Source organism: Miscanthus floridulus, chromosome 7 (assembly GCF_019320115.1).
Source record: "Miscanthus floridulus cultivar M001 chromosome 7, ASM1932011v1, whole genome shotgun sequence".
In the NCBI taxonomy this organism is placed as follows: Eukaryota; Viridiplantae; Streptophyta; class Magnoliopsida; order Poales; family Poaceae; genus Miscanthus; species Miscanthus floridulus.
The window spans coordinates 87,831,938-87,859,432 of record NC_089586.1 but is presented as its reverse complement, the minus strand read 5'-3'; the positions used below and the strand labels follow the sequence as shown (position 1 = coordinate 87,859,432).

The window sequence follows — 27,495 nt, the reverse complement described above, 5'->3', positions numbered from 1 at the left end:
TAGAAAATCATAAATCTAAAGCTAAAGCAAAAACTTTATACTAAAACATACCATATTATATATTCATTGTGTAAATTTACTCATATGGAGTCTCATAAAATTGGATTTTTTATTTTATGATTTTTCTGTGATTTACTACAACTTTTCAAAAATTCAGCTGCAATAAATTAAAAAGAAAAAAAAATACAAAATCACCTTTGAAAACCACCTATAACCGGATCAGAGAGGTAAAATGAACGATTTTAAAAGTTGAGATATGTGGTTTACCTCGTTTTAGAGTTTAGGGAGGAAAAATAGACTTTGAGAATAGTTCCGGAGGTAAAATTGACTATTTTCTTCATTTTACTGTTGCGACATGCAGTCATCCTGCGATGACTGTGATGTAAAAATCAGTAAATGTTTTGATCGTTTTGAGTTTCATAAAAATATATAATTCATGACTTTGGATTTGAGATGTGCGCTACGATCGTTTGACTGTGGGAGTTTCTTTTTTTCCTGAGTTGGAGTGCCTCAGGGTGAGGGGTGAAATTCTGGTCCCATTTGTTGCTCAAAGAAGTCGGAGTGTCGGACAGTGCAGTGCGACAGCCGACGGGTGGTTTTCAGGCATTACCATGTCTCGTAAGTACAGAGCATTAACATGTTACATATCACCAAATAATCACTCCTGCACCCTATAACCTAGATCCACATTCATAGTTGTTGCGGGCACAGAGAGTACAGAGATCCAACTGCATACTGATTTGACTAGAGCAAGTGCCAAAGCAACAACGGGTGATCAAGATCAACATCGTCATCGACTAGCCTTCGTCGTCCTTGGCAGAGCAAAAGGAAAAATCCTCTATCATCGCCGAAGTCCCGTTCCCCGGCCCATGCGCACATTTACGACGTGACGAAGCGGCCCTTCTTCACGGTCAGGAGGATCTCCGCGTCATACGCCGCGACGGCATCCAACACCGTGAGGTGGCAGATCACCTGCGCACCAGCCGCCGCCTGCTCTCTGACCTCCTCCTGCAGCGAGCCCGAGCGGAACTCTCCGGGCGGGTCGACGTCGTACACGAAGTAGCAGGGCCTCGGCTTCACCGAAGACGAAGAGCGGTCAGGATTTTCCAGTAGCAGGCGCAGGTCGCGCTTCTCCCGCACCCGCCCTCCGGCGGCTGCTATGAGGTCTCGCGTGCGGTCTCTGTTGTCAGGGCTCATGAAGTCACTCAGGCAGAAGCACAGTCCCGAAAACAGTTTCGGTGTCTGCAAGCATATCAAGTGAAGTGAAGAATCAGAACGCAGCGATCAGCCTAGGTCCACGCATGAGTGAATGATGTCCTTTGTTGAATGCTACTACATACCCCTTCACTTGCTCGGATTGTGCCCTGCTTCGGCCCGTTGATTGTCCCGAGTGAATCCATGGTGGATGCTACTACCTCATAAGAAGCCTCTGGACCTGGAGCGAGCTGCAAGCTGTCCGCGACCCCCTAAAAGAGCAAGGTCAAAAGCATCAGCACCGGACCAGGACTGAATGAAGGAGATAAGATCCAGCAGCTTGTTCAAACAAGAACTAAAATGTAGAGACAGAACAAAAGAGAGAGAGAGAGAGAGAGAGAGAGAGAGTAGTATAATAGCTCATATATGGAAATGATCAAGCAACAGAAAGGTTAAATACTAACATTCGAAATGAATAACCCATTTCCCAAGCAGTATTGCCATAAGGACTTCAAATGATCTGCTCCATGAGGTACCAGCACCTTTGCCCAAAACGACATGGGCCACATTTTCGGCCCTCTCTTTCGCCAGCGTCGCGTTGGTCCAACTTGCAAACTTTTGCATGAAGTCCTGCCCAACAAGCGTAGCAAATTGGTCATCAGAAGCAAAGGAAACATGTTATGCATCCATGATGCGCCTAATAAAAAATGGCTTATTTTGATACTTCATTATATGCTACCTTCTCTTCGACACTTAAGAAAAACCAAGCAGAACTAACTGATCAGCAGGGCAGCTTGATGTGTCAGGCTGATCTGATTCCATTTCTTCCCCTTGGCAAGCTCTGGAAATTTCTTCTATGTCTGGATGACAGCTGGAATGATGGGATAAAGGAGAAGACGATTAATTAATGACTGTTCAGTTTCGCCAAAAAAATAATGATTGTTCAATGACCTAGAACCTTTACATTATACTGTCTCCCAAAAGGACCGATGAGGACATGCCACCGGTTACTCAAGTTTCACATATGTATGAAGGTCCAATTACTCGTAACCGTGCAAAATTACTCAAAAAGAGGTGAACTCGCTCCTTACCGAAGTTAACTTTAACATATTTGAGAATGTTATACCACCTAAGTGTTCTACTTTGGTTGTACTTAGGCTTACAAATAAAGAGGAGGAAGTTACTCTACATCGGACCAGCACAGTGAAAAACGGACCATCAGATCGGACAAGTACAATGAAAAATGGGCCAGCTGAAAGGAACATTCATAACTCTTGATTCCTTGAAGCTTTGGAGGCCTATGAAGACATTTTGGAAATCTTATCAAATCTAGTTTCCAATGGCATAAGTTCCAAGTATTTTGGACTTCCCAATGCTGAGATATGAGCAGATTAGTGAAGACTGCTCAGAAGGTCAATAGTCTTCTCGGGACAGAATGGTGGTTCAAATTCCGGTGCAAAACTGTAACAATCTATAAAGTTTCGTGGTGCATGCTGCACATGACTGGAAAGCTCTTCGAGTCTACTTTTACACTCAACAAATGGTTCATCATTTGGACTTCCCAATAAAGAATTATGACCGGATTAGTGGAGATGGCTCAGGAGGCCAACAGTCACGCGAGACCACTTCGGGAGTCCTTCTCGTGGTGACCTTTCACATAGCCTATCCTCAGAAACTCTATTTTGTTTTCACACCCAACTAGGATCTGATAAACATCCCTCCTAGTATAAATATCCCCTACTCTAAGCTATTATGAACCTTTTGATGATTTGATAAACTACATGATATTGCAGCCAAGCTGCTGAGTGCCTTACTCAAACCTTTGTTCTTCCTTGTTCTTCTTGGACTTGTGAAGTGATCCCTCTGGGTTCCCCTAGTTCGTGCTCTACGATTTCCAGTACGGCTGCACCGTTTTGTGTGGATTAGTTCCGGATTGTGGTTCTACCATCGTTCGGAGATCGAGTCGAAGTCTTTGCGGTTTCGGTGCCTCTCTCCCCGTCGCTTGGTCGCATCCAACCTTGGACAGGTATAAAGCTAGTTACCCCACTGTTCGCAGCAAGTTATCTTCGATTCTTCGACCGAAGATCGGGCCATCCCCATACCAATTCATATCGGTACTTATTAACCAAGACCTATGAAAAATCGTGAATCTCTTCGTTGATCATACCTTTCACGATTCTTAGATATTTCTTTGTCATATGAATGCTTAGTCACGAGAGACTCAATTTACAATTACAGAAATCAAGGATTAAAGAATACTTTAAGTAACCAGTAGGTTTTTAATATCTTAAGACGGAGAAGAAACATGATATACCCCAGTGGCAAGGAAGAAGAACCTGAAGTGTGAAGCTGATCTATTTGCTGGTCATCCCTTGAGCTATTGGTGGAAATTTCTTCTTTTTGAGAATGTAGGCTAAGACGAAAAACACAGAAATTATATATTAATCATACGAACTACAATATTTACTTATCACACAACAAAGATGAAGAAATCACATACCTGCGTGGCAAATAAGGACTTGAAATGGTAAGATGATCTGTTTGTTGATTTTTCCTTCCATGACTGTCAAAAGTTTCTTCCTTTTCTATGTATGGGCTGAACCATCAATTACAGAAATGGGAATGGGTGATTTATAAAATTGTAATGAACCTTACATTATCTCCAAATTAAGGTGAATAACTATCATGTACCTGGAGTTAAGCTGATCCGTTTGTTCACCAACCTTTGAGCAATTGGTAGAAATTCCTTCTTCGTGACAAGGATGGCTAGGGAAAACAATACAGCACAGAGATTATAGATTAATCACATGGACTCTAATATCTATACTGTGCACAACATTACAATTCACATACCTCTGAGTCAGCGAGGAAGCATTTGAGGTGTTAAGCTGATCAGTTTGTTGATTTTCCCTATTATGATAGTCAAAATTTCCTTCCTTATCTGCACGTCGGCTGAAACCATGAAACTATCGAAATGAAACATGGGTGATTACCAAAATTACCATGAGTTTTGAACGAAGTGGTCCAATGGGGAAATTTCTCAAATTTTCTGAACATTTGCCTTAATGGTTCGATTTACAAAAGGTGGCGGCGGGTCAGAACCAAATTTGACAAGAGCGAAAGGAAGTTTACTGATGGGCTCATTATCTATTTTTGGTGTAATTTGTGGAATGGTATAAATCGGACTTTCAAAACCTGGCAAAGCAACAGGAAGAGGTGCCTTTGTAACACTCCTTAGCGGTGAGTAAACCTCATTACGGGTGGTGTTTCTAGCGTCGTTTGGGATGTCTTCGGCTAATCACTTTTTTCTCTTCTCCTGTATGTTTCCTTGTTGCCCTTATTGAAGTGGGTATTTTTTTTCCTAGTTGGGATCTATTGTGTTTGTGTGCAGCTGCTAGTGGTGTACTTTGAGCTTTTTAAGTTGTGTGGGGCCTGCACCCTGCACTCCTGCAGGGCGCTAAGGACCTGTTTGGATCCACTGTGATTATAATAATTAGCTGAAATAATCTAACTGTGATCCAAACAGACGAGATTATAATATGGATTATTATAATCAAAACACAGATTACAAATCTCTTATCAACCTTTTGAAAAAAAATGATCATGGACCTTCCTCTTTAGAATTGGCGAAAGATTCTACTCTGTGTAAACATTGGTTAGATAGAAAAAAATACAACACAATACACAGATTACATGAACTGCAATATCTATGAATCACCCAAGAAGGGCAAAGAAGGATCACAAAACCTTTGATGCAATGAAGAAGCATTGTAATTCTCCTTTGGATGTGTGCCCAGCTTATCACATGGTAGAGCATTTGAAACATGTTCAGGGCACAGCACATAGACATCCTACCATGTAAAATAAACTTGTCAGAACATTACATTGGTCATTGGTGGAAAAAAAATACAAACCATTGTCTGAACTGCACATGGAACGTGAAAACTCGTGAGTAAAGATGGTAATGGGGACCCGCGACCCGATACCCGATGGGTATTTACTCCATTAGGGTCTAAATATGGACTAAACACACTATCCACGGGTATGTAAATGGACCAAACCCTTCACCCATCGGGTACGCGGGTATGGGTATGTTCCAGCAGTCCCCGTAACCGTTTACTCATGGGTGAAAAATACCCGGCCATCTGAAAGAGATCAATGCTCCGTGGTTAGACTACAGATTCTGAAAAGTAATGCAGGTAGAGAGAAACAAATATGCTTGCCCGTAACCTTGTCATATTTGGTGCAAAAACCATAGCAATGTTGTGAGCATTCATCTTGTTATAGCTTTCATTTTCCACCACATCTGCCATGAGATTGATTGCACATTCAAGCAATGTTGCTTCAACAGGAGGTAGGGTACTTGCAAGATGGCTACACTCTTCTTCAGTGTTGCAGTGCATCACTTGTTCTGGAGTCAACGAGTCCAATACTCCACTTGAAAGTTCCCGAAACCATGTCTATAATCAGTAACTTCTACATTAATCATGACTAAATAAGAGGAGAAACTAAATGGAAAGGAATCTTAATTTGCAGAAGATATTATTATATGCTATTATTTGTCTAATTTTATGTGCTCTGGTTAGTGGTGGTTGCTGTTGAATTGTTGATTTTCATGTGCGTGAATAAATTATTGGCGGGTACGGGTGACCCGACGGGTATGATTTACCCGGCCGGGTATGGGTCTGGGGAAAATTCTCCACCCATGACAGGTATGGGTATTCTGACGGTACCAAATTTTTATGGCGGGGATGGATCTGGGGTGGCCATACCCGATGGGGATTTACCCATTGCCACCCTTACTCGTGAGGCAAGGATCGTAATAAGAACCAAGGGCTGCTCCCTTGACTCCACATCTTTTGCAGCTCAGTTTTGAAGCACGTCTAATTTCTGGCTCAAAGTTCATAACAATGTCACCCATAAACCATACTCCAGAAGCCCTTAAAAACAGCAGGAACAGAAAATGAAAGCCCATATCACCGTAGAAGCAGCAATTTAGACTAACACTGAACTGAACAGACAAAAAAAAGTTGAATGCTGTCAGCACAGAAGATAGAAACCTACCACTCGAGCCATTTCCTATGGACGTAGATGGCATCTGATGAGTTGACCTCGTCAATGGACACAACTCTTCCCTTCAGATAACGTACCATCGGCCCATGAAACTGAAATTAGTACCCATAAGTTGCCTTCAACACATCAGCTCTGCCATGGTAGATAGAAGTGCTCCCTCCGTCCAGAAAAGAATGCTACGGGTTGTGTGTTGGCAAAAGTAGTTCACGTTTGACCAAATTTCCAGTGAATACTATCCACATTTACGGCTTCAAAATAATTTATTATAAAAATACATTTCATAATTAATCTAATGATACTTATTTGATATCATAAATATTTATATTTTTTTATCTATAATTGATCGAACTTAAGATACGAAACCATGACACTGTGCTAGAATTGCATTCTTTCCTGGACGGAGGGAGTATGTAATATGGATTCAATTGTATTACCAGGCTCGTTCTAAATGAATGACAAAAAACATTTTCATCTTCAAATAAATTGATTGGAGTTGATCGGCTCTTCAATGCAGAAGCACCTCCATTTTCTTCGGACAAGGCACGTTTTCTAGACACATTGATTTCTTTGTATGACCACTGATCCTCCAACTTCTGTCTTGCTTTGCTTAGTGTGAGCGGATGGTGATTCCCCAGAATCTGCCACACCTTTTACGTTTCCACCTTTCAACGGTGATGCCTTTTGGTTCTACAACCGAAAGTAGTCCACAAAAAGATCAACAGATATCTGGTTGCATCCAGTTCGAAACAATGGTCAACAAAAACAAATGAAAGAAAATGTTTACCCGGGTTTGAGTTGGAGAGTTGATTTCTCTTTGACCATGCTTTATGCCCACATAAGGAGCAGACCTTGTATCTACAGGTTGTAAAGCGGTAACCAACATGAAGGTTAGAATTTAAATTGGTGGACTAGATATGTTTGAAAATGTTTGGACTGGTAACAAACATTAGACTTGCAGCATTTTTTATGAACAGAAATGCGAAAGGGCCTCTAGTTGAGTTGGTGGTTTGAGGAGTAGCACTCTTCGGGTCCTTGATTCGACTTCTCGTATGAGCGAATTTCATGCTAAGTTAAAAAAATTCCCTTTATTTGTCCCATGTCAAAGCACAGGTCTAAAGTTCGGCTCCGGTCATGGTCGTTCTAATATTGGCCACATGTATGGGTGAGGTAGGAGTTCAGGGGTTTTCTCGACCTACATAGGAAGATTTCTTCTTAAGCAAACATGTCCGGAGGTTGTCTTACCCTTCTAGGATGAGTTTTTTTTAATTGAACCAGAAGCCATGGGCGTGTGAAAGAAATACAAACTGAAGTAATATACCCCATAACTAATTACAGTGAATTACAGTTCACTGATTACTTGGTGATGAACCTTTGGTTACCAGGGCTTCTTTGATAGGGCTTTGGCTTTACCAAAAAACGTCAGGAGAAGCCACATTTTGGTGTTTCTGCTTCATCACTTTTATCTCGGTTTTGGCTTTACAAATTATTCTTGTATGTGCTCCTTTGTTAGGGCTTTTGATTATGCCGGTAAAAAAGCCACGACACGAGCACAGCCAAAAAAAGGCCTAACATATCCTGTACTACTTATGGTAATATTGTTGGACAAAAATCTGAACATGTCAAGGTCCTTGAGAAAAAAGTCCACCCAAAATTTCTCCTAAATTTGACAAAGACAAACAAAAAAAATAGCACTTTAGTCGCGGGAAAACTAGACAGAAACGTGGCCGTGTTCGCAAATTTGGCGCAGTAGTTGCGACGCCTCACATCCCGTCACAGCTCGCGCTCGCTGCCATGATGCACTGGACCGGTGTTCCACACTCCACAGGGAGACACGCGAGTCGACCGCAACGAGACCAAAAGCAGAAGCAAGAAGCTGAGAAGACGAAGAGGTGGGCACGGAGAAAATGCCACTCGGCGCAAGCAAACACGTGAGAGATGATCGAGCGTGGTGGTGCACTGGCTCACCTCACCTGGACAGCGGCGATCGCGCTCGCGCGTCCGGTGTCCGCGAGATGAAAGCCATCGGGCTCGGGCCCTTGCCCCTCCTGGCCTCCTCACCTTTCACCTCCTGTGGCCGCAGCGCATGTTCAAACTGAAACCTTGCCGGCTTGGGTTCAGTAGGCACAAACGGGAGGGGAGGCTGCTGGGTGGTGGCTGAGCTACGGGCGCGATTTGATAGCGGCGCACGCGTTGGCAAATGGGAACTGGGCTCGAGAGAATCCTTGCGTGCTACTAGCACCGACAGTTACTGCCCGATCCCCGTCTATCGGCTGGATTGGAGTCGAGGGGTCAGGTCTCACTTCACACTCTACCGTACATTCTCGCTTTCGAGGAGTAAAACACTTTTAATTTTAACAAAATATATATTAAAATTAAAAATATTAATATTTAGGGCTTGTTTAGTTGGGTGAAGTTTGGGATTTTGGCTACTGTAGCACTTTCATTTTTATTTGACAATTAGTATTCAATCATGGACTAATTAGGCTCAAAACGTTCATCTCGCGATTTCCAACCAAATTGTGCAATTAGTTTTTTTCGTCTACATTTAATGCTCCATGCACATATCGCAAGATTCGATGTGATGGCTACTGTAGCACTTTTTGGGAAAAGTTTTTGGAACTAAACAAGGCCTTATAGTGATGTAGACGAGGTTCGATCTTACGATAGGTTTGGAACCAAGTCTGATTTGGACCTCCAAAACCGTTACACCACTGCCCCGTTGGTTATAACCACGGACAACACGATTGACCTCACCGAGAAGACTTTCCTACAAAGGAATAAAAAACATAAGCAAAAATGAGATGAACACAATCTGATATTACAAAAAATAATGAGATAAACAAAATCTGAAATTACAAAAAATATGAAGCTTATGATACTGAAAAGAAGTTCGAGTCTTTATTCGAAAGGAATAATCGCCACATGTTAACAAAATCAAGAACATAGGTCCTGATTCACAGCAAGTGATCTTGGCGATACAGTTACAACAAACAATGTTTGTTTCACAAGTAAAACAAGAACGCAACAAAACTCGAACCCTAGCAAGAGCGACGACGACTAATTAAAGAGTCTTGGGCGTCATTCCTAGACGCGTCCTCTAATGGACCCTTACACGATACATGGCTCAATGGACCAAAAGACGGTATCACAGCATCATGGCATATTCTGGATATTGACTTGTTTCGACGATTCCTATTGAATCCGGACGATTCTGACGTGAAATCAAAGTTATTGGTTAGCTTATCAAATTATCTTTCCATGGATATGTGGACCATCTAAAACGAAGTTTGTATGCGCCCTGGGTGTTGATTTTACTCGGGACTGCTCCTAGAATCCGAGAGGGACTCCAACTTGAGTTGACTGGACCTCTGCCATGGTGTAGACGAGTTGGACGCCCACACTGGTCCTCCCCCTCTCCTTGGATTGTATTTGATGGATGATGTCCTCGTCATATAATACATTATAAACTTATTTGGAGACACAAATGTTGTTGATATTTTTCTGAAAATCCAGTCAAAGACTGACACACCATAGCAACATTTATTTCGAGACAAAAAAGGGCTCTCCTCTGTCTTTTTAGGAAATACTAAGATTTTTTAAACTCGGTGTCATCTAATAAGCTAGCTGGTAACCGAGCAAAATAACAACCTAACTACTCCTTCTATCCTAATAATCAATGAGGGACGAGGTGGTCATTTGGCAAGCTATTTATTTTGCCCGAAAATCACTTGGTTCTCTTGTAATTTGGGACGGAAGGAGTAATAGAGACTAATGAATTGGTACCTAGCAGTCAATTGCCACAACTAAGGACTATCTCCTTTTTTTGCGGTACCTAGCAGTCAATTGCCACAACTAAGGACTATCTCCTTTTTTTGCGAATAACTAAAGAATATCTCAAGAAGACAAAATTCAATAGTATCCCTCAACAAATATCAGCATTGAAATTTCCATGGAGCAAATTTATCCGATCGTAGGTTCCAACTTCCAAGAGGCCCAGACTGAATTGAGATTGGCTGGAGTCGGGTCGTCGGGTTTCACTCGCCCAATTCATATGGAGAAATTCCCTATTTAGCATCGAAATATGACATGGTTTTTATTTAGCACCTAAAGATAAAATTTTCTCAATATAGCACTGGGTTTATTTTTGTTCCCTATATACACCGTCTTTAGATGTGGCCTCTAACACCGTCAACTATGAGGGGAAAAGACCATATTACCAATGTTTTCATGTGCAGCCACAACACTATGTTAATAGCTAAATTTTATTGTACGGATTTTTTTTGACAATATCATTTTATTATGAAATTAAACATTTTTTGACAATACAATTTTTTTTGGACCATGAAATTTTTTTGGTAGTACAATTTTCTTTTTGCACAGATTATTTATGACAATTCTTAATGTACGCTTGGTATGGTAAAAATTATTTATTATCCACAAAATTATATAGCCATAAATAATATCGCAAAAAATGTACTGTAAAAAATATTCATGGTCCAAAAAAGTTGTATTTGAAAAAAAATTGTGCAATAAAATATCATTGTTAACATGTTGATGGTGCTAATGAAACAGGGGTAAAATGGTCTTTTCCCCTCATACTTGAGGGTGTTAGAGGTCACATCTAATGGCAGAGCTTTATAGGAATAAAAAATAAAACCAATGCTATATTAAGAAGATTTTATCTTTCGATACTAAATAAGCAACCATGTCATATTGTGATGCTAAATAGGGAATTTTCTCATTCATAGAGCCTGGACTTGTTCCTCGGCAACACAGGAAGAAACGAGAACGGGTGTAACAGATCGAATACAGTCAGATACCTATAGCTACAGTAAATCTCAGATTCAGTTATAGATATTTCAGATAGGACATCGACATCATGTATATCTAAATTTTAGTATTCAGATAAGGTTACGGTATGGATACTAAATCTTTAGATTCGGACTGGTACATTTCATATGGATTGTCAAGCCCTTGATCGGCTGGTCGAAAAAAGTATTGGTATGGCTCGTGGGTGACAAATTAAACAAAAATAAGGGAAATGCTAGCTCATGGACGTCCGATGGGGATGAATTCCATCGGATGCCCACCCGTACGCCTGACAAGCCCGCCCCAACGCCTGACCCACCCCATCCCCATCCGTCCGCCCCACCCCCGCAAGCGCACCCCGCCCCCATCCCCATTTGTTCACCCCCACCCCCGCAGGCGCAACCCCAACTGCCAGCCCCCAGCGCGCCACACGCTACATCCGCCGGCCACCGGCTCACTGCGTCCTATTCCCCGGCGCCCTCTAATTCTCCGAACAGCAGGAAATACGTGCAACATAAAACACTTGAATGCAACATACGTCTGAAACAGATGAAACATCTGGAATATACGCATGCAATATATGTGTGAAATCATATACAACATCTAGATAGAACACTTGCAACTTGCAACATGAAAACACTTATTGCAACAGAAGATTGAAACAAATGAAAATTTTTGAAACATACTATTGCAACATATGTGTGAAAACATATGCAACGTCTAGATCAAAACATGCAACATACGTCTGGAAACAGATGAAATAATTTAAACAAACGCTTGCAACATGCCTTTGACACACTTGCAACATTCCCTAATCTACTTTTGCAACATCCATATGAAACAATTAGAACATGCCTCTAAAACATATAAAACAATTGAAACATATATTTGGAACATAGGGGAAAGAAGCCTGGGCCTGTCGATTCCGGGCGACGGGGTGGGAGTTGGTGGCGAGCGGCTACGCGCGAGCACCACCCAGCACTAGCATCAGCGGCGCGCACGAGCACCACCACCACCACCACCCGTGCCATCGGCACTGGGCTTGTCTCGGCGATAGTGGATGGGGGCGGGAAGCGCCATGACCGCCGGGGTGGGGGAGCTTAGTCGTCGGAGTGAGAGAGGGGCCCCGTGCCAGGGTGAGGGAGAGTCGTCCACTCCGCTGCAACACCACCACGTCAGCTCCATGGATCATGTCAGAGGCGAGTGGATCTCGCTCGTGCTCCATGGATCTCGCCAGGGTGGGGGAGGACGTGGGGCGTTGGTGCGCTGCGGCAGGGGATGAAGAGCGCGGAAGGCGGGAAGGGGTAAGGATGGGGAGGAGGAAGCGGAGGGATAGTTTTTTTAATATACATGCGGGCGACAGCAAACAGCGGGGGTGAAAAAGCCGTCCAATGTTTGTGCGGTCCATCGGATGGCTGGCACGTAGCATTTCTGCAAAAATAACCCCATAGCTCACCAAAAGTTCAAACTTTTTAATTTCTTAAAAAAAATATAAACAACATGCTAGGAATAATAGATACAAATTTATTTTCACAGGAACTATTTTCAAAGAATGACATTTTTTATTAAAAGAGGTGGTCATCCCAACTACCTTAGTCAAATAGTTTCTGGAGTCATTCGAGAGTAACACTGACCCCCGCGTCGTCCCTATGGTGGCTAGGAGGGCTCTCTAGCCAGCGTCGCCGCCTCCCCCTCGGGGCCGCCCTTCCAGCCGCCGTCGCTGCTCTTTCCAGCCTGCGGCTGCGGTGGTTCTGCTAAAAAAGGCAGGACGCTGCAACATCTCTTCCCCTTCCCGCTTCCTCTCCTCCCCTCCCCTAGCCCTCCCCAAGCTTCGTCCCGGTCGGCAGCGTCCTTTCTGACGGTTGGCGCCGGATCTGTCTTCCCTGGCTCCAGATCCGGCCGATCAGTGAAGTGGCGGTCCGGTCGACCTGCAGGAGCGGACGACAGCGGTTTCGGCGGAGGCCTGTGGCATTAGGTGGCTCTACGGTGGTCAGATCTGGCTAGGGCCTGGCCATGGCGGGTTGGTGACCGCGCCACTAGGTTGGTGGTGACCGGATCCGGTGGCCGGATGGCCGGGCGACCACATCCCGCGCTCTGCGGTGGCGGTGGTCTACCGGGCCTACCTGCGTGCATCCCTTGGATCCGCGCCTCTAGGGCTGCGGCTGGCCTGGCGACCAGGCTAACGGGTGGCCATTGGGGGCTGGCTACCTCGCGCGCACGACGCCCAATGACCGGATCTGCGGCCATGGCCTGGGCAGCTACGATCTAGGCCCAGCTCATGCTCATCCCTAGCTCGGTTGTGCCGGTTACGCGCGGCGCCTCTGTGATGGCAGCCGTCTGGCTACTTCTGTTGTTGGAGCACCCCTCCTAGATTCACGCGGTGCCGGGTCCCAACCACGGAGTCGGCACCCCTGCTGCTGGTCTTGGGCACCGGTGGGATCCGAATGGAGTTTTGGGAGAAAACTCAGCTCGGCTTTGGCCGGGCCGATGACGGTGACGCCTCGGGTGCCATGTACCTTCTTGGAGGTGTCGTTGATGAACCCATGCTCCCCACCGGCGACGTCAGATTCTAGGCGAAAGCCCCGCCTTACATGTTGTGTGGCCAGCGGCGATGGCGTCCACGGTTCTACCCATGGGCGTCACCCCCTTCCTAAAGGTGTTGCCGAAGAATCTGTCGCTTGGCCCCATGGTTGCCGACTTCTGTGGCCCCTTTCGTTAGTTTCTGGTGAAGTTCCTCGCTGTGCCTGTCTGCACCTATGCTCTACTCGCGATGGTTTGTCCTGCAGCAATTGACCTTGCCGTCGTCGCTTGGCTCTCATAGCGGATGCTTTGCCGCTATTGGTCGTTGGCCTCCCTCTTGCAGATGCTTTGCTGCCGAGTGTATCATGGCCATTCCCTACGGATGCTTTACCGCAGTGGTCTTCTTCTTCGTTGGCGGATGCTTGGCTGCCGTTGCTACTGGATGATCATCTCTCTTCGCTGGTTGGATACTTTGCCACTAGGGCATTGTCTAGTTTGTTGGCAACCATCGCGCTCTTGTATCCTATCTTGCATGCACAGTTGGTAGATTTTGGGTGTTGAAGACAGTCGCTCTTTCTTTCCTTCTTTTATGCTTTTCTTTGTTGTATTCCAGGTCACTAACCACTAGCTTGGTGGTTTATGATCTTTGTTATGAGGGCTCTTTCGTAGCTGTGTCGTGTAATTCACTCTTCTTAATGGAAAAACAGGCTATATTCCCCGATTGTGAAGAAAAAAAAAGCTTCTGTGAATGGCCATTTACTAAGGTGGTTGGTTGGCTTGTCTCTATAAAATCGATTGCCTCCGTCTGTTAATACTCCCTCCATCCTGGTTCCAAGAAAATGTTTCTAGATTTACAACGTGATAGTTGCTAAGATAGTCTGAATGAGAGCAACTTCAAGAGACTCTAAATTCTTTCTAAATACTAGGAATAGAGATTTTGATAAAAAAATTAGTCTCCAACATCTTGTCTAAATGCGTATCTAAATATGACCATCTTCTATTTTGGATTTCTCGCTAGCCAAAAATAAAAGACGAGAATACTCTCTAGGTTGCGCACGACATATAGAAAAATTGTTGGAAAGTGAAAGATATAGAAAGCGACTTTTATGCAAATGACTCTCTCTAAATAATGATTTAGAGAGTGAGATTTGAAAAAGTTTTTGGAGATGCTCTGAAAAGTCTTGTGACGTTGTTTTTAAGACTACCATGTCCTATTGAATGAAATGAAATAAGGATGAAGCATGCACTCTCAATGAAAAATAATTTTATAAACATTTAACTTCATGACTCATAGAAATTGATAATAATCATGCCAAGAAAGTTTCACCGAGATAAAACTTACTTCTTCTCTCTTTTTTCTTAAAAACATTGCTACTCCTTTCATGCCACGTGTGCTGTTCGGGCCGTCCGATCATGAAGCCGAGAGTTATGCAATGCCTCGTTTCTGCTTCAGCTGCATGCATACATGCATTCTCATATTCTCTACAGCATGCACTCGGTGGTGTGGGACTCACTCACCACTTTATTCCTCTCGGCTCTAGAATTTTAGAATTGTTTAGAATTATTTAGGCCGTCTAAAGGAATGTTTTATAAAAATTTTATGGGCACTAAATAAGCTAATGTAATATAGTATTAATGAAGAGAAATATGATAAAAGTTTCATGTGATGAAATGAGTTTTAATGGGATAAAATTTGCTTAGATTGTTTCTAAAACATGAGACCCAATGGAGTTGGGTGTCGACAATGCATAGGCGTTCTGGCGGAATGGTTAAGGCGTTCATCGCAAAAGAGCCAGCCTGGACCACAGGAGTCGTCCCTACTAGAAGAGGTCGCCCATGTCGTCGCCGCTGGCGTATCTCCCTCCTCTCTCTCTCTGTCCTGACGCCCGCTCGTCGCGCCGGTCCTGTAGACCTTGGCCTCGTGTTCCTGCTGCTCGTGGATGTCGCGTTCCAGTTTGTCCTCCTAAACCGAATTGCAACTCAGAAACTAACTTTTGGTATGCAGAAAATTTGTCAAACTTTGAGGCTTTAGATTTTCCACAAAACCAGTAAGAATTAGACCTTAGTTCTTAAAACAATGTTGTAGATCATAGGTCATTGAACAAGTTCTGTTAAGGCCGATCAATTTGATTACATACAAAATTGAGAGAAAATTGCTGAATAACAGAGAAGGCCGTAACTGAACTTGAGTTCAGTTAGCCGGCTTCAGCAGTTGCTGCCATGCAACTGCCTGCTCGCTGACAGTGCCATCGTGCTTCTCGCCTTCACCCGCACCTCCGACTTCGTGACCTAGCTATTTTGGACTAAAATCTGCACTTTAGTTAGACTAAACAGCCAAATACTTGGACTAAAAGTGGACTAAAATCCTTTAGTCCTTTAATCTATAAAACTGGACTAAAATAGACTAAAAGTTGTTGGGGACACCCATGCCTCTCATTTATTACCCTCTCTCTCTCCACTTAAGTCCATTTTAGTTCAAGGAACCAAACACCACTTTAGTCTATGGACTAGAGAACCAAATAGGGCCTTACGCCTGCAGCGAATAGCGCCGTCATCCTCAAGATGGTTGGGGGCGCTCAGCCATCTTCATCCTTGATTGGGCCGCGCTTAGGCTCGGTTTCTCCCTTTGTCACGTCACGCACGTGGTTGGGTATCGAGCCGAGGAGCATGTGGTGCAGCCCACGTGGCACGTGCGCCGCAAGCCGCCACCCTCGCGTGCCGCTTGCCGCAACCCTCGAGGGAGAGAGAGAGAGAAAAAACAGAGGGAGCTAGGGAGACGAGGAGAGAGGGGGATTAGACCCGTTTGGACGGGTTTGAGACTCGACAAGAGATTAGAGATCTAGACGGGCGTTTTGAGAGTTTAGAGACTAAGATGACATAATCATACAAGTTTAAGGTCCGCCAGTGAACTTTACTCCTATGTCACATATCTATTTAAATGTGCATTATGGTTTTGCTAAATGTGTTGTTATCTTTACCGCAAAAAAGTTATGCAACATAAGGTTTCAATCTTATTAACTAGTTCATTAAGTTAAACTAGAAAAGTAAGTAGGAAAGCAAGTGAATGTGAAAGCTTAAATGAGATGACAGAGAAAACAAACTCTCAACTTGAGGTACATGTTAGAGTACACTCAGGGGCGGAGCTCTCAATATGCCGAGGTATGGCGCTCGCCATACCTTAAATTTCCAGCGACTTTTACCTCTAAATTCACTCTGTACCATAATCACATCAAAGAAAATGAAGTTTCGCTTCAAAAGACTCAGCTTCAGATGCGTAGAGGAAGAAGAACAGAAACACAGCTTACAAACAGTTACCAGGCCTCATGGGCTGCTACTTTAATGTGGTCGTATGGGCCCTTTGGCCTTTTACTACGGCCTGCTTGACAAGCGACGATTCGAGTTCACGGAATCGACGAATCGTTGTTTCGTGTCCCCGCCCTGCGGCGCCGGCAGCTCAGCTCAGCTACCTGCCCTCTCTACGGCGCCGCGACCACCTTTCACCGCGAGTGCCGAACACGAATCCTGGCGTCGTCGTCGAGTTGGTAACAGCGGCAGCCGGCAGTGTCTTCCTGAAGCGCTGAAGGTCTGAAGCGCTGAAGGTCTGAAACAAACCGATCTCTAACTAATCAAGATCTGATCAGGACATCAGTCATCAGCATCAGGCATGACCAACGTCCTTGTGTGCAAAAGAAGCCAAGTTAATCATTTTTTTATTATTAGCCACGTGAACCTTGGATTATTAATTAATTACTTAGTTTGTTTGATTACTTAACACGTATATTGTACTTCCTTTGGTTTATCGCCTGGTTGAGTTGGCATTGATACTTTCAATGGCGACGGCATAACTTGAAAGGGTCCTTTCGGCTATAAAGATTATCAAAATAGAATTGCGAAGCAAGATACTAAGTGCAATTGCCTAGGTTGCCTAGACGAAATTGAAGTGCGTTATCACTCGGTTAGTCTATTGACTTCACTTGTATCTTTTATTTATCCTAAACGTTTTTACTTATATAGTAGGTGACGATCATGATATTGTTATATGTGTATAAACTAATTTAGTGAGATATCTTTGCTACCTATGTTATTTATTTCACCGTACCTTAAATAATTTCCGTCCTTCGCCACACTATTAGATCAAGCCTCAACAAATCTACTAACCAAAAACATGGCAGCAGAATGCTATAGAAAAAAAAAATACTAGGACGAAAACAACGTCAAGACACGTTGTTTTTAACAAAGTAGTGTGAGAACTAGCTACTATGTCCTTCATCCGTCCCAAAATAAGTATCGTTTTCGCTTCCTAAGAAGTCAAATGCTTTAAACTTTGATCAAATATATACAGAAAATATTACTCCCTCCATTCCAAATTATAAATCATTTCAACTTTCTTAGAAGGTCAAAGCATATCAAGTTTGACCAACATTATAGAGAGAACTACATAGATTTATGACATAAAAAATATATACTATAAAAATATGATTAATAAATAATCTAATGATACTTATTTATTATTTTATTATATAAATTTGGTCAAACTTGAGATGCTTTGACTCTCCAAAAAGTTGGATTGACTTATACTTTGGAACGGAGTGAGTAATATTTATAGTACAATTAATATCATTAGATATCTCGTTGAATATATTTTCATAATAAATTTATTTAGAGATGTAAATGTTGCTAATATTTTTTAGAGTTAAATACACTGGGGGCCCTTAAACTGGTAGCTCTGTGCCACTTAGGTCCACAAACTCGCAAAATTGAAATCTAGCTCCCTGAACTTGTTAAGTCGTGCACCGCAGGTCCATACCCCTTTATGTAGCCGCTGACTTGGATAAAATTTTATAAAAAAATACCCTAAAATCATCTCCTACCTTCAGCAGGTGCAGCACGGCCACACCGTGCGCCACCGCGGCCATCTCGACCGCTCGAAGCTGCCTATCGCGGCAATCTCAGCCGGACTCGAAGCTGCCGTCGCTGTCCGACCCGCTCGTGAACGGCATCAGTAGCAGTAGCAACTAGCCGAGTGCAGGGACGAGCCTCTGTCCCGTCGTGGCCGTGCTGCAGGGCGGTGCCCTCTCCGAGATGGATACGCAGTGGCGCCGTGCACCACGAGCTCATGGCCAAGGACTATCCAACTTCTCCACCTCTGAATTCACCCTCTCCATCCACGACCCGCACCACCAGTCCACCACCACCGGACTATGGCCGACAAGCAGCTCGCCTTCCGCACCAGCGTCAGCTCCTTCCTGGGCCTCGCCAGGATGAACTCGCCTGAGTGGGCCTACGCGCTCGTCGGCTCCCTCGGCTCCATGATCTGCGGCTCCTTCAGCGCCATCTTCTCCTACATCCTCAGCGCCGTGCTCAGCGTCTACTATCTGCTGGACCCGCGCTACAGCGCCGCCGAGACGCTGACGCTGGCGCCGGACTTCATCGAGGGCGGGCAGCACGACGCGACACCGTCCATGAAGCTCACCATGCACCCTAGCTAGGCGCGCGCCTCCACGTCCCGTGGAGGAGATAGTAGGCGGCTAGGCGCGGTCCTTGAGGAAGCTTGCGGCGGCGCTGCTCCATCTTGTCGGCCACGGACTCCACTTGCAGCAGGTAAGGCCGTGGCGGCGCACGTGCAGCACCAGGTGCTCGTGGCGCCCTTCGCCGGCGCCGCCGCCGTCCGTGCTGGTCCCTTGGTCGCACGCGCTCGCGACCTCACTCGTGGAGCACCTCGGCCGAGCGGCTCCGGCGCTTCTCTGGTGGCCTGAGCACCTCGCGCGAGTTGAGCTGCTAGTGCTTCTGCTTGCGCGTGGAGGCGGGGAGCCAACCACTGGAGCAGCAGCTGCTTTTCCTCCAGTGGTGGAGCCCGACGACGACGTGGACGCGGTGCCAGAGCGTCCCAGGGGCGAGGTGGAGCTGAAGCAGGTGGACTTCTCGTACCTGTCGCGGCCGGACATCCAGGTGTTCCGCGACCTGAGCCTCCGGGCGCGTCCCGGGAAGAAGCTGGCGCTGGTGGGCGAGCACGAGGTGCTGCTGAAGGTAGGAGATGACGTTAGGGTGTTTTTTTATATAAAATTTTATCATAATAGACCTACGGTGCACGACTTAATAAGTTCAGAGATCTAAATTTCGGTTTTGAGAGTTGGTGGATCTAAGTAGCACAGAGCCACAAGTTTAAAGGCCACCGTATATTTAACTCTATTTTTTACAAATCTAACAACACTTATTTTAGGACGAAGAAAGGAGAATATGAGATGGCGGTCTCTGTCGTCCCGCGTCTCCTTCAGCATGGCTGTGACACCCGTGGCAGCGCATGGTTGAGCAAGCCAGCGAGGTGAGAACTGAGAACAGTGTAGGGCTATTGCTACTCCTATATCCCTAAATAAATCAATTCTTAAAATCCATGCAAATCAAACTATCTTAAATTTGACTAATTTTATAAAAAAGAGTAACAACATCTATAACATAAAATGAGTACATTATAAAAATATATTCTATGATTTATCCAATGATACTAGTTTGATGTCATAACTTTTAATGCGTTTTTCTAAAAATTTTGTTAAAATTTAAAAAATTTGACTTAGATAACTCTAAGAATCTATTTATTCATGAACACCGAGAGAGTACATTCCTTTCATCGAAAAGTTGAATATATGTATGATGGCCTATCGCGGGGGCGGGGGCGGGGTTAGCTGGGACAAGCGGATTTTCCACAACACGCACAGCAGGGACTTTTCTTTGTATACAACTTTGACAGTACGTCATGTAGAGACGGTTCATGGTTGATTATAGGCTGAAAATACGTGTACAATAATCGATTTGATGGGACGAGCCAGCGGCTCTGGTAATGAGGTAGCTAATTAATTTGCGTGCTTGTCATCTAAATGGATCAGCGCCTAGTAGCGTCGCTTGTACAAAAGTGGGGGAAAAAATGGTAACTGCCTCGCAAGCACCGATATGGGTAAGGTAGCTAATTAATCGATGCTAGCCATGTGTTGCTGGTGCCTCTTCTGTGATGTGCAGGCAACGTAGCACCGCCATGGCACCATCAGGCAGCAGCCTTGCCTGCCAGATGCCACTGTTTGCGTGAAGGCAGCAAGCTTGCACATGTACAATACATGTGCTCCATGCAAGTCAACTGCCGACAGACAACACAGAACGGGCGCACTGTATAGCTCGTATTTATTCGTTTTTTTAATACTTGTTTATCTCGCTCTTATTTTTGCTCCTGTTGGTTGTTGGTGTTCTGGCGAGGCATCTTTGGAATTGAATTTATTTTAATAATAATTATTTAGACACATACTCCCTCTGTTCCGATGTATATGGCGTGCCCTGGCTTTTTAGAATGGCCATTTTATATGGCGCAACACCGTAGCATGAGTTGCAATTAAACAACATGCAACACTTAAGGCACGTACAGCGGTCGTCCTTTCCCCGTCTCTATCTTGGCAAGTTTACAAAAATCCCCTCCGTTCTGCTTAGAGACGGTCTCCTCCTCGTCTCGCGAAGCGACGATGAAGGCCCGTGCTCCGAGGCCCAATCGACGGGGTCAGCTGCGCTGTACGACCTCGCCCCCTCGAATCGACGGCGTGCTCGGATCCCACGCGGGCACTCGTGGTCTCTGCATTGGGCGCGCGCGGGATGTACTGCGCGGCAAAATCCATCTCAAGCATATGTCCCCGGTGTCCTCGATCTCGTCCCCCATCCCCATCGGTCCTTCTTCAGCACCGGCCACCAGCATCCTCGTCGCCGGTGTCGCCCGAGATGTCTGCGTTGTCGTCGGCAAGGAAGAGCAATGACATGGCCTCAGCTAGGAACGACAAGGGCGTGGCAACGACGACCTACTCCATAGATGCATCTGCCGGAGGTGGGTTTTCATTCCTCACTTCACCATCTCTAGCTTGATAGGATGCAACTAGCGGTGATCCGATTTCGCTTGCATTTGGGCGTTCAGCGCCTGGGACCATCATGGTAATCACAGCACTTGTAATTATGGACTGCTTTCCTGAATTATGCAAAATCGTTGTGGACTGCTTTCCTGAATTATGCCAACTATGAATTCAATGTCTTGTATAGAGAACTCTGAATGGCCATGGGCTGCTGGGTTTTGCCCATGCAGTTGCTCCTTCGACTTCAAACTGTTGTTGCTTCTGAAAAGAGCTATTTTCTTTGTTCTGTGTCTCTGCTCAGGTTTCTACATATTCAGTAACTCTGAATTTTGAGCACCTACCAGCTGTTCTGTTTTTGTATCAACATGCTATTGTCACATGCTAGCACAGAAACAATAGACTTCCTATACTATCCTTCACCTTTGACAAGTTTAGCAAAATTCAGGAAGAAGCTAATGCAAACCGCATCAAGTACTAGAACTGCAGCAGAAGTTATCATCCTAGAAGCTTGAATGTTGTCTGAAAACTGAAGCCAAATATCCTATATGAAAACTGAAGTTTGGGACTAAATTTTGTTACGTACTGAATATTACTATTTCATATCAGTCTGAAAACAAGTCACTATTGTTCATTCAAGCAATAAAAGGGGAAGCTCCTTCGGTACACTATAATGTAAACGGAACACAATATGACATGGGTTAATATCTTGCCGATAAAATATATCAAAGCTCGGCCAACACAAAGGAAACTCAAGAAGGATCTAATCGAGCATATATGGCAATGCTATGGAAACAAAGGAAATTAGACAAAAGGCGTTGCAACTTGTCGGGGACCAATACTAGGGTACCCGAAGAGGAGGAGCTAATGGTCATCAATATTGATTCATCCGAGCAGTCAAGAGCGCGACTACAGCTCCAACCGACCCCCAGGTACGCGGGCTCCGCCTCGCCCGACCCCGAGGCCACGGGCTCTGTCTCACCCGACCTCTGGGGGCGGGCTCCGCCTCGTCTGACCCCGAGGCCGTAGGCTCCGTCTCACCCGACCTCTGGGGGCGAGCTCTGCTTCGCCCGACCCCGAGGCCGCGGGCTCCGCTTCGCCCGACCCCGAAGCCGCGGGCTCCATCTCGCCCGACCTCTGGGGGCGGGCTCCGCCTCGCTCGACCTCGAGGCCGTGGGCTTTGCCTCGCCCGATCACTGGGGACGGGCTTCGTCTTGCCCGACCCCGAGGCTGCGAGCTCCACCTTGCCTGACCCCTTGGGTGCGGGCTTCATCTCGCCTGATCCCTCGGGTGCGGGCTCCGTCTCATCCGACGGAGACCCATACCGCCGCCGACCACTCTAGGTCCAAGCGTATGGGCCTAAGTCAAAACTCTGACACTAGGCAAGGGACTGGCATGCCTCGATGTAACCCGTGGTCATGACGGGCCATACCTAAGGGTTTACATCAAGAACAGTGTCGGGCGTGCCGGTGCTGTTCTGCCTAACCATCATACGAACAATGATAGGTGCGTCAGTTCACCACAATGTCCGCCGGGGCGGGATGGAACACCATGACCGACAGATGACGCATGCACATGGCGCCAGTGACAGATAGGGCAGCGACGTGGAGCTGTCCCTATTGACATCTACAAGATCGGTGAGACCCGCATGAAGGAGAAGAAGGACCTAGTGATCCTGAAGGCCTTCTTCTCTCTCTCATTCTTCTCCTTTCCTCCACTGTAACCTGTGCTTTCCCTTGGCCTATAAAAGAGAAAGCAGGGCGTCCCATGAAGGGGATCGACCGACCGACCCTTGGAAACCAGATCGATCCAGATTCGCATAAAAGCATGACATGAACACATGGCTCAGCAGCGCTCGAGCTCTCAGCACCCGTTCACTCCTTTCACTAGAGACTTGGGATCCTTTCTCTCTCTCTCGCCTGTTTGTAACTCCTACTACAAACTTTCAGTGCTAGTAACACGAGCAGCAGTGACGAACTAGACGTAGGGACTTTCTGCCCGAACCAGTATAAACCTCGTGTCCTCTAAGCACACCATCTGAGCTAGACGCGTAATACTAGAAATTTACTCATCGGTGGTAACTCGAAACACCGACAGTTGGCGCACCAGGTAGGGTCCTTTTGTGTGTCTTAACGTCCACACTAGGCCTCAGATGGCTAGTCACGGCGTTAGCTGGGTCCCGGGTGCGCACATGCGCTTCGAGAACCTGGACTTCATCGTCACAACGGAGGGAGGGTTGGCGCAGGCTCTTGTCGCCGTCCAACCTCTCCACTCCGCCGGCCTCGACACGATCGCCGAGGCTCTTTAGGAGCTGCAGCTGCACGCACCAGAGGTCCGCGCCCCTGGGAGCGACCAGCTCCTCAGCTTCGACTACGGGAGGTTAGAGCACCACCTCGGTGCCTTCCTAGGACCCCGGCCGTCCAAGGAGGACCTGAACCGCCTCACCTTCTCGTTTGCTAATGTCATGATGTAGCTTGTGGGAGGAGAGCCGCTCTACCTAGAATACCTCATCTGGAGCGCCCCGACAGGGCTCCCATCCGGTCTCCGCAACACCGTAGAGACCGTTGGCCACCTTGTGGCGCAACGCACGCCTCCATCCCCTACGAATGATGAGTTTGTGGGGATGACCGAATATGTTGCGGAGTCTTTCCATGAGCTCCTCGCGGGAGAAACGGAGTCACCCTCCAACTCTAACTCTAGCAGGGGGAGCCATCACCCCTCGCGTGAATGTTTCATTGCGGGTACCCCCGAGGGACATGTCAAAAGCATCCACGAGGGAGAGGCTACCCCAACAAATGACCTCGATGATAAGGTCGAGGGGGATGCAGGGACCCCACCTCGCCTGTGGGTGGAGCAGCTGAAGTCCCGACACCAAGAGCTCAAGGAAGCATGACTCCAGCTCGAGCAAGAACGCGCAAAGCTCGAGTGAGAGATTGAGCGCCATGGAGACGGTGGGCGTGTGCGCACCGTGGCCCACGACATGAACCGGAGGATCATCGAGGACGATGAAGCCCTCCCACACTTCACCCAGGCGAGCCAGAACATCGTTGTTGCGGCGGACTTGCTCCGAGGGCTTCTAGGGCCCGCGACGCCTGAGGATCATCGGGCCCATCGCGAGATTCGCACGCTACTCGAGCGTGCGGCGGCACAGTAGGCCAAGAGCTCGCTGTCCCGACGACATGAGCTCGACGCCAGCCAGCACACACCCTCAGAGCGACCCGACAAGGACATGTCAGTCCACCAGGCGCGGCAAGGTGGCGAGCTGCGCGCTGTGGCCCCAGTACATGAGTGTCTCAGTCGCAACCATGACACGCGCGACACCCTCGATGCCCGCAGGCGTGCCCGTGGCAATGCGAGGGAGGGGGCTAGCCGCAGCTACCACCCTCATCATGGTAGACGCTACGACAGTGGCGAGGATTGAAGCTCGAGCCCTGACTTGCCGGGACCTCAGGCCTTTGGCCAACACATCCTCAACGCCGCCTTCCCACCACGGTACCGATCGCCGACCAACATCTAGAAATACTCCAGGGAAATGAACCCTGGACTATGGCTCGAGGATTATCGGCTTGCTTGCCAAGCCGGTGGGGCGGATAATGACGATTTCATTATCCGCAACCTTCGATTGTTCCTGGCCGATTCGACATGAACGTGGTTGGAACACCTTCCGCCTTCTAGGAAAGTTGGACGGACCTAAAAGAGATCTTCATGGGAAACTTCCAGGGCACATACATGTGTCCTGGGAACCCATGGGATCTCAAAAACTATCGACAGAAGTCTAGGGAAACCCTTCGTGGGTACATCCGGCGCTTCTCACGATAGTGCAATGAGCTACCCAATGTCGCTGACGTCGACGTCATAGGAGCCTTCCTGTTTGGGACCACCTGTGAGTCCCTGGTTCACAAGCTAGGACGTAAGGGCCCATGAACCACCAAGGAGCTCCTTGACATCACCACTAGCCACGCCTTGGGCGAGGACGCAGTCAGGGCGATTTTCGACTGCCTCAAAGGCAAGGCGAAGTGTGATGAGGACGCTGGCGAAGGCGCCTCCAACCATCCTAGCAAAAAGAAGAACAAGCAGCGGTGCGAGGGCTCGCTCATGGCCACCGCTGACCACAAGGGGGTCGGAAGCCCACCGAGGGCACCCCAGACCACTTCAAAAAGCTGCTCGAAGGGCCATGCCCGAACTATGCCTTCCCCGTCAAACATCTATACAAGGACTGCGGCCTCATGAGGCGGTTCTTGTCCAGAGGTTCCAACAAGGGGGAGCATAGGGGGGACCCCAAGCTGGCCGTAGACGACGCCGAGGGGAAGGACGACGGCTTTCCAACGCTGGACAGTTGCCTCATGATCTTTGGAGGGTCGGCGGCCTATGACTCCAAGCGCCGCTAGAAGCTTGCGCGCCACAAGGTCTACATGGCCAAGCTAGCCGCACCTACCTCCCTCCGATGGTCGAAGTCCGCCATAACCTTTGATTGGACCGACCACCCGGAAAGCGTCCCACAACCAGGAAGATATCCGCTCGTGGTTGACCCGATCATCGGCATGGAGCGGCTCACCAAGGTGCTGATGGATGGAGGCAACGTCCTCAACATCATGTACGCTGAAACGCTCGACGCCATGGGCATCGACCGAGCGCGCATCTGGCTGACCGGGGCACCTTTCCACGTCATGGTGCCAGGAAAACAAGTAGTGCCACTTGGGCAGATCGATCTGCCTGTTACCTTCGGGGATCCGACCAATTATAGGAGGGAGACCCATACCTTCGAGGTGGTCAGGTTCCACGGAACCTACCACACCATCTAAGGATGTCCATGCTATGTGAAGTTCATGGCCGTCCCCAACTACACCTATCTAAAGTCAAAGATGTCGGGTCCATGTAGGGTCATCACCATCGACACCTCCTTCCAGCGCGGCTACGAGTGCGAGGTCGAGTACTGCGAACATGCCGCAGCAATCGTCGCCTCCAAAGAGCATTGGTAACCCCTACTACAAACTTTCAGTGCTAGTAACACGAGCAACAGCGATGAACTGGACGTAGGAACTTTCTACCCGAACCAGTATAAACCTCAGGTCCTCTAAGCACAACATCCGAGCCTGACGCACAATACTAGAAATTTACTCATCGGTGGTAAGTCGAAACACCGACACAACTATATATAGTATAATTATTATATTGATGGTTTTAAAAAATATTGTAATCATGTTACTCTTATTTATCCTTGATATATTTTCTATCAAATAGTCACACAATGGTATACAAACATTTATTTATACTTGATCCTAGCTACATGCAAAGCATTAAACTGCTTAGAGACAGACCCCTGTCTCTGGGTTGTATGACGTGTCTTCATCTATATGATATATTTGAGATGTTTAGAGACGAACCCCGTCCGTGGGTTGTACATGCCCTTACCGAGCGTCTTGCAAGGCACTCTTCTCACTGCATGCATGGAAAATTGATTCGCTATTCGATTTGAGCCATTCGATCGTTCCTCCTCCCTTGGTTGCATGCATGCAAAAAATTGATGACGACTTCAACAAATGAAGGGTCATGGCACCACCAGCTAGGAAAGGGGAGCTAGATTAAATAGTTCTTGGTATCTATAAAACAGAATGGAGAGAGTATTAATTAAGCTAATATAGTTGTATATAGATTATTATATTTGTATATTATTATTGGCTATACGAGAGAGATACTTATGTGTTGCATTTCTACCATAGGGGAGCGAGTTGAAGAATGTGTTATAAGTTGCAAAGTAGAAACATAGATTGATGATCTATGTAATCAATTTCCATCTTCCACCCAATGAATTTGAGATAGTCTTTTATTTGAACTTTGAAAAGTGGTGGAATGTCAAATTCCAAGCCAAATGGCCTAATTTATTAAGTAGATTTAAATTCCTCCAAAAGAAATGATTAAACGACCCTTAATAGAAATAGGTGAAAGGGTTGGCTCCGCCTCGCCCGGCCCCTAAGGGTTGGCTCTGCCTCGCCTGACCCCCAAGGGCTGGACTCTATCTCGCCCG

General features: G+C 46.5%; 1 protein-coding gene and 1 pseudogene across 1 annotated transcript; one reads left to right on the top strand and one right to left on the bottom strand.

Moving 5' to 3' along the window:
* Window positions 1–652: 652 nt before the first annotated feature.
* Window positions 653–18,512, bottom strand: LOC136465815 (BRCA1-associated RING domain protein 1-like; annotated as a pseudogene).
* A 7,499-nt stretch (window positions 18,513–26,011) lies between these two features.
* Window positions 26,012–26,449, top strand: LOC136465814 (uncharacterized). The gene is made up of 2 exons (XM_066464404.1): window positions 26,012–26,244; window positions 26,350–26,449. Exons 1-2 carry the CDS (start codon window positions 26,012–26,014, stop codon window positions 26,447–26,449), a joined length of 333 nt encoding a protein of 110 aa, XP_066320501.1.
* Window positions 26,450–27,495: the final 1,046 nt, after the last annotated feature.

What these genes read in the sequence shown, in the direction of transcription:
- LOC136465814 (XM_066464404.1), top strand. Translation starts at nt 26,012, where the DNA reads ATGGAGCGGCTCACCAAGGTGCTGATGGATGGAGGCAACGTCCTCAAC. An exon ending in CATACCTTCGAGGTGGTCAG is followed by an intron (nt 26,245 to 26,349) that starts GTTCCACGGAAC and finishes GGGTCCATGTAG; the next exon opens with GGTCATCACCATCGACACCT.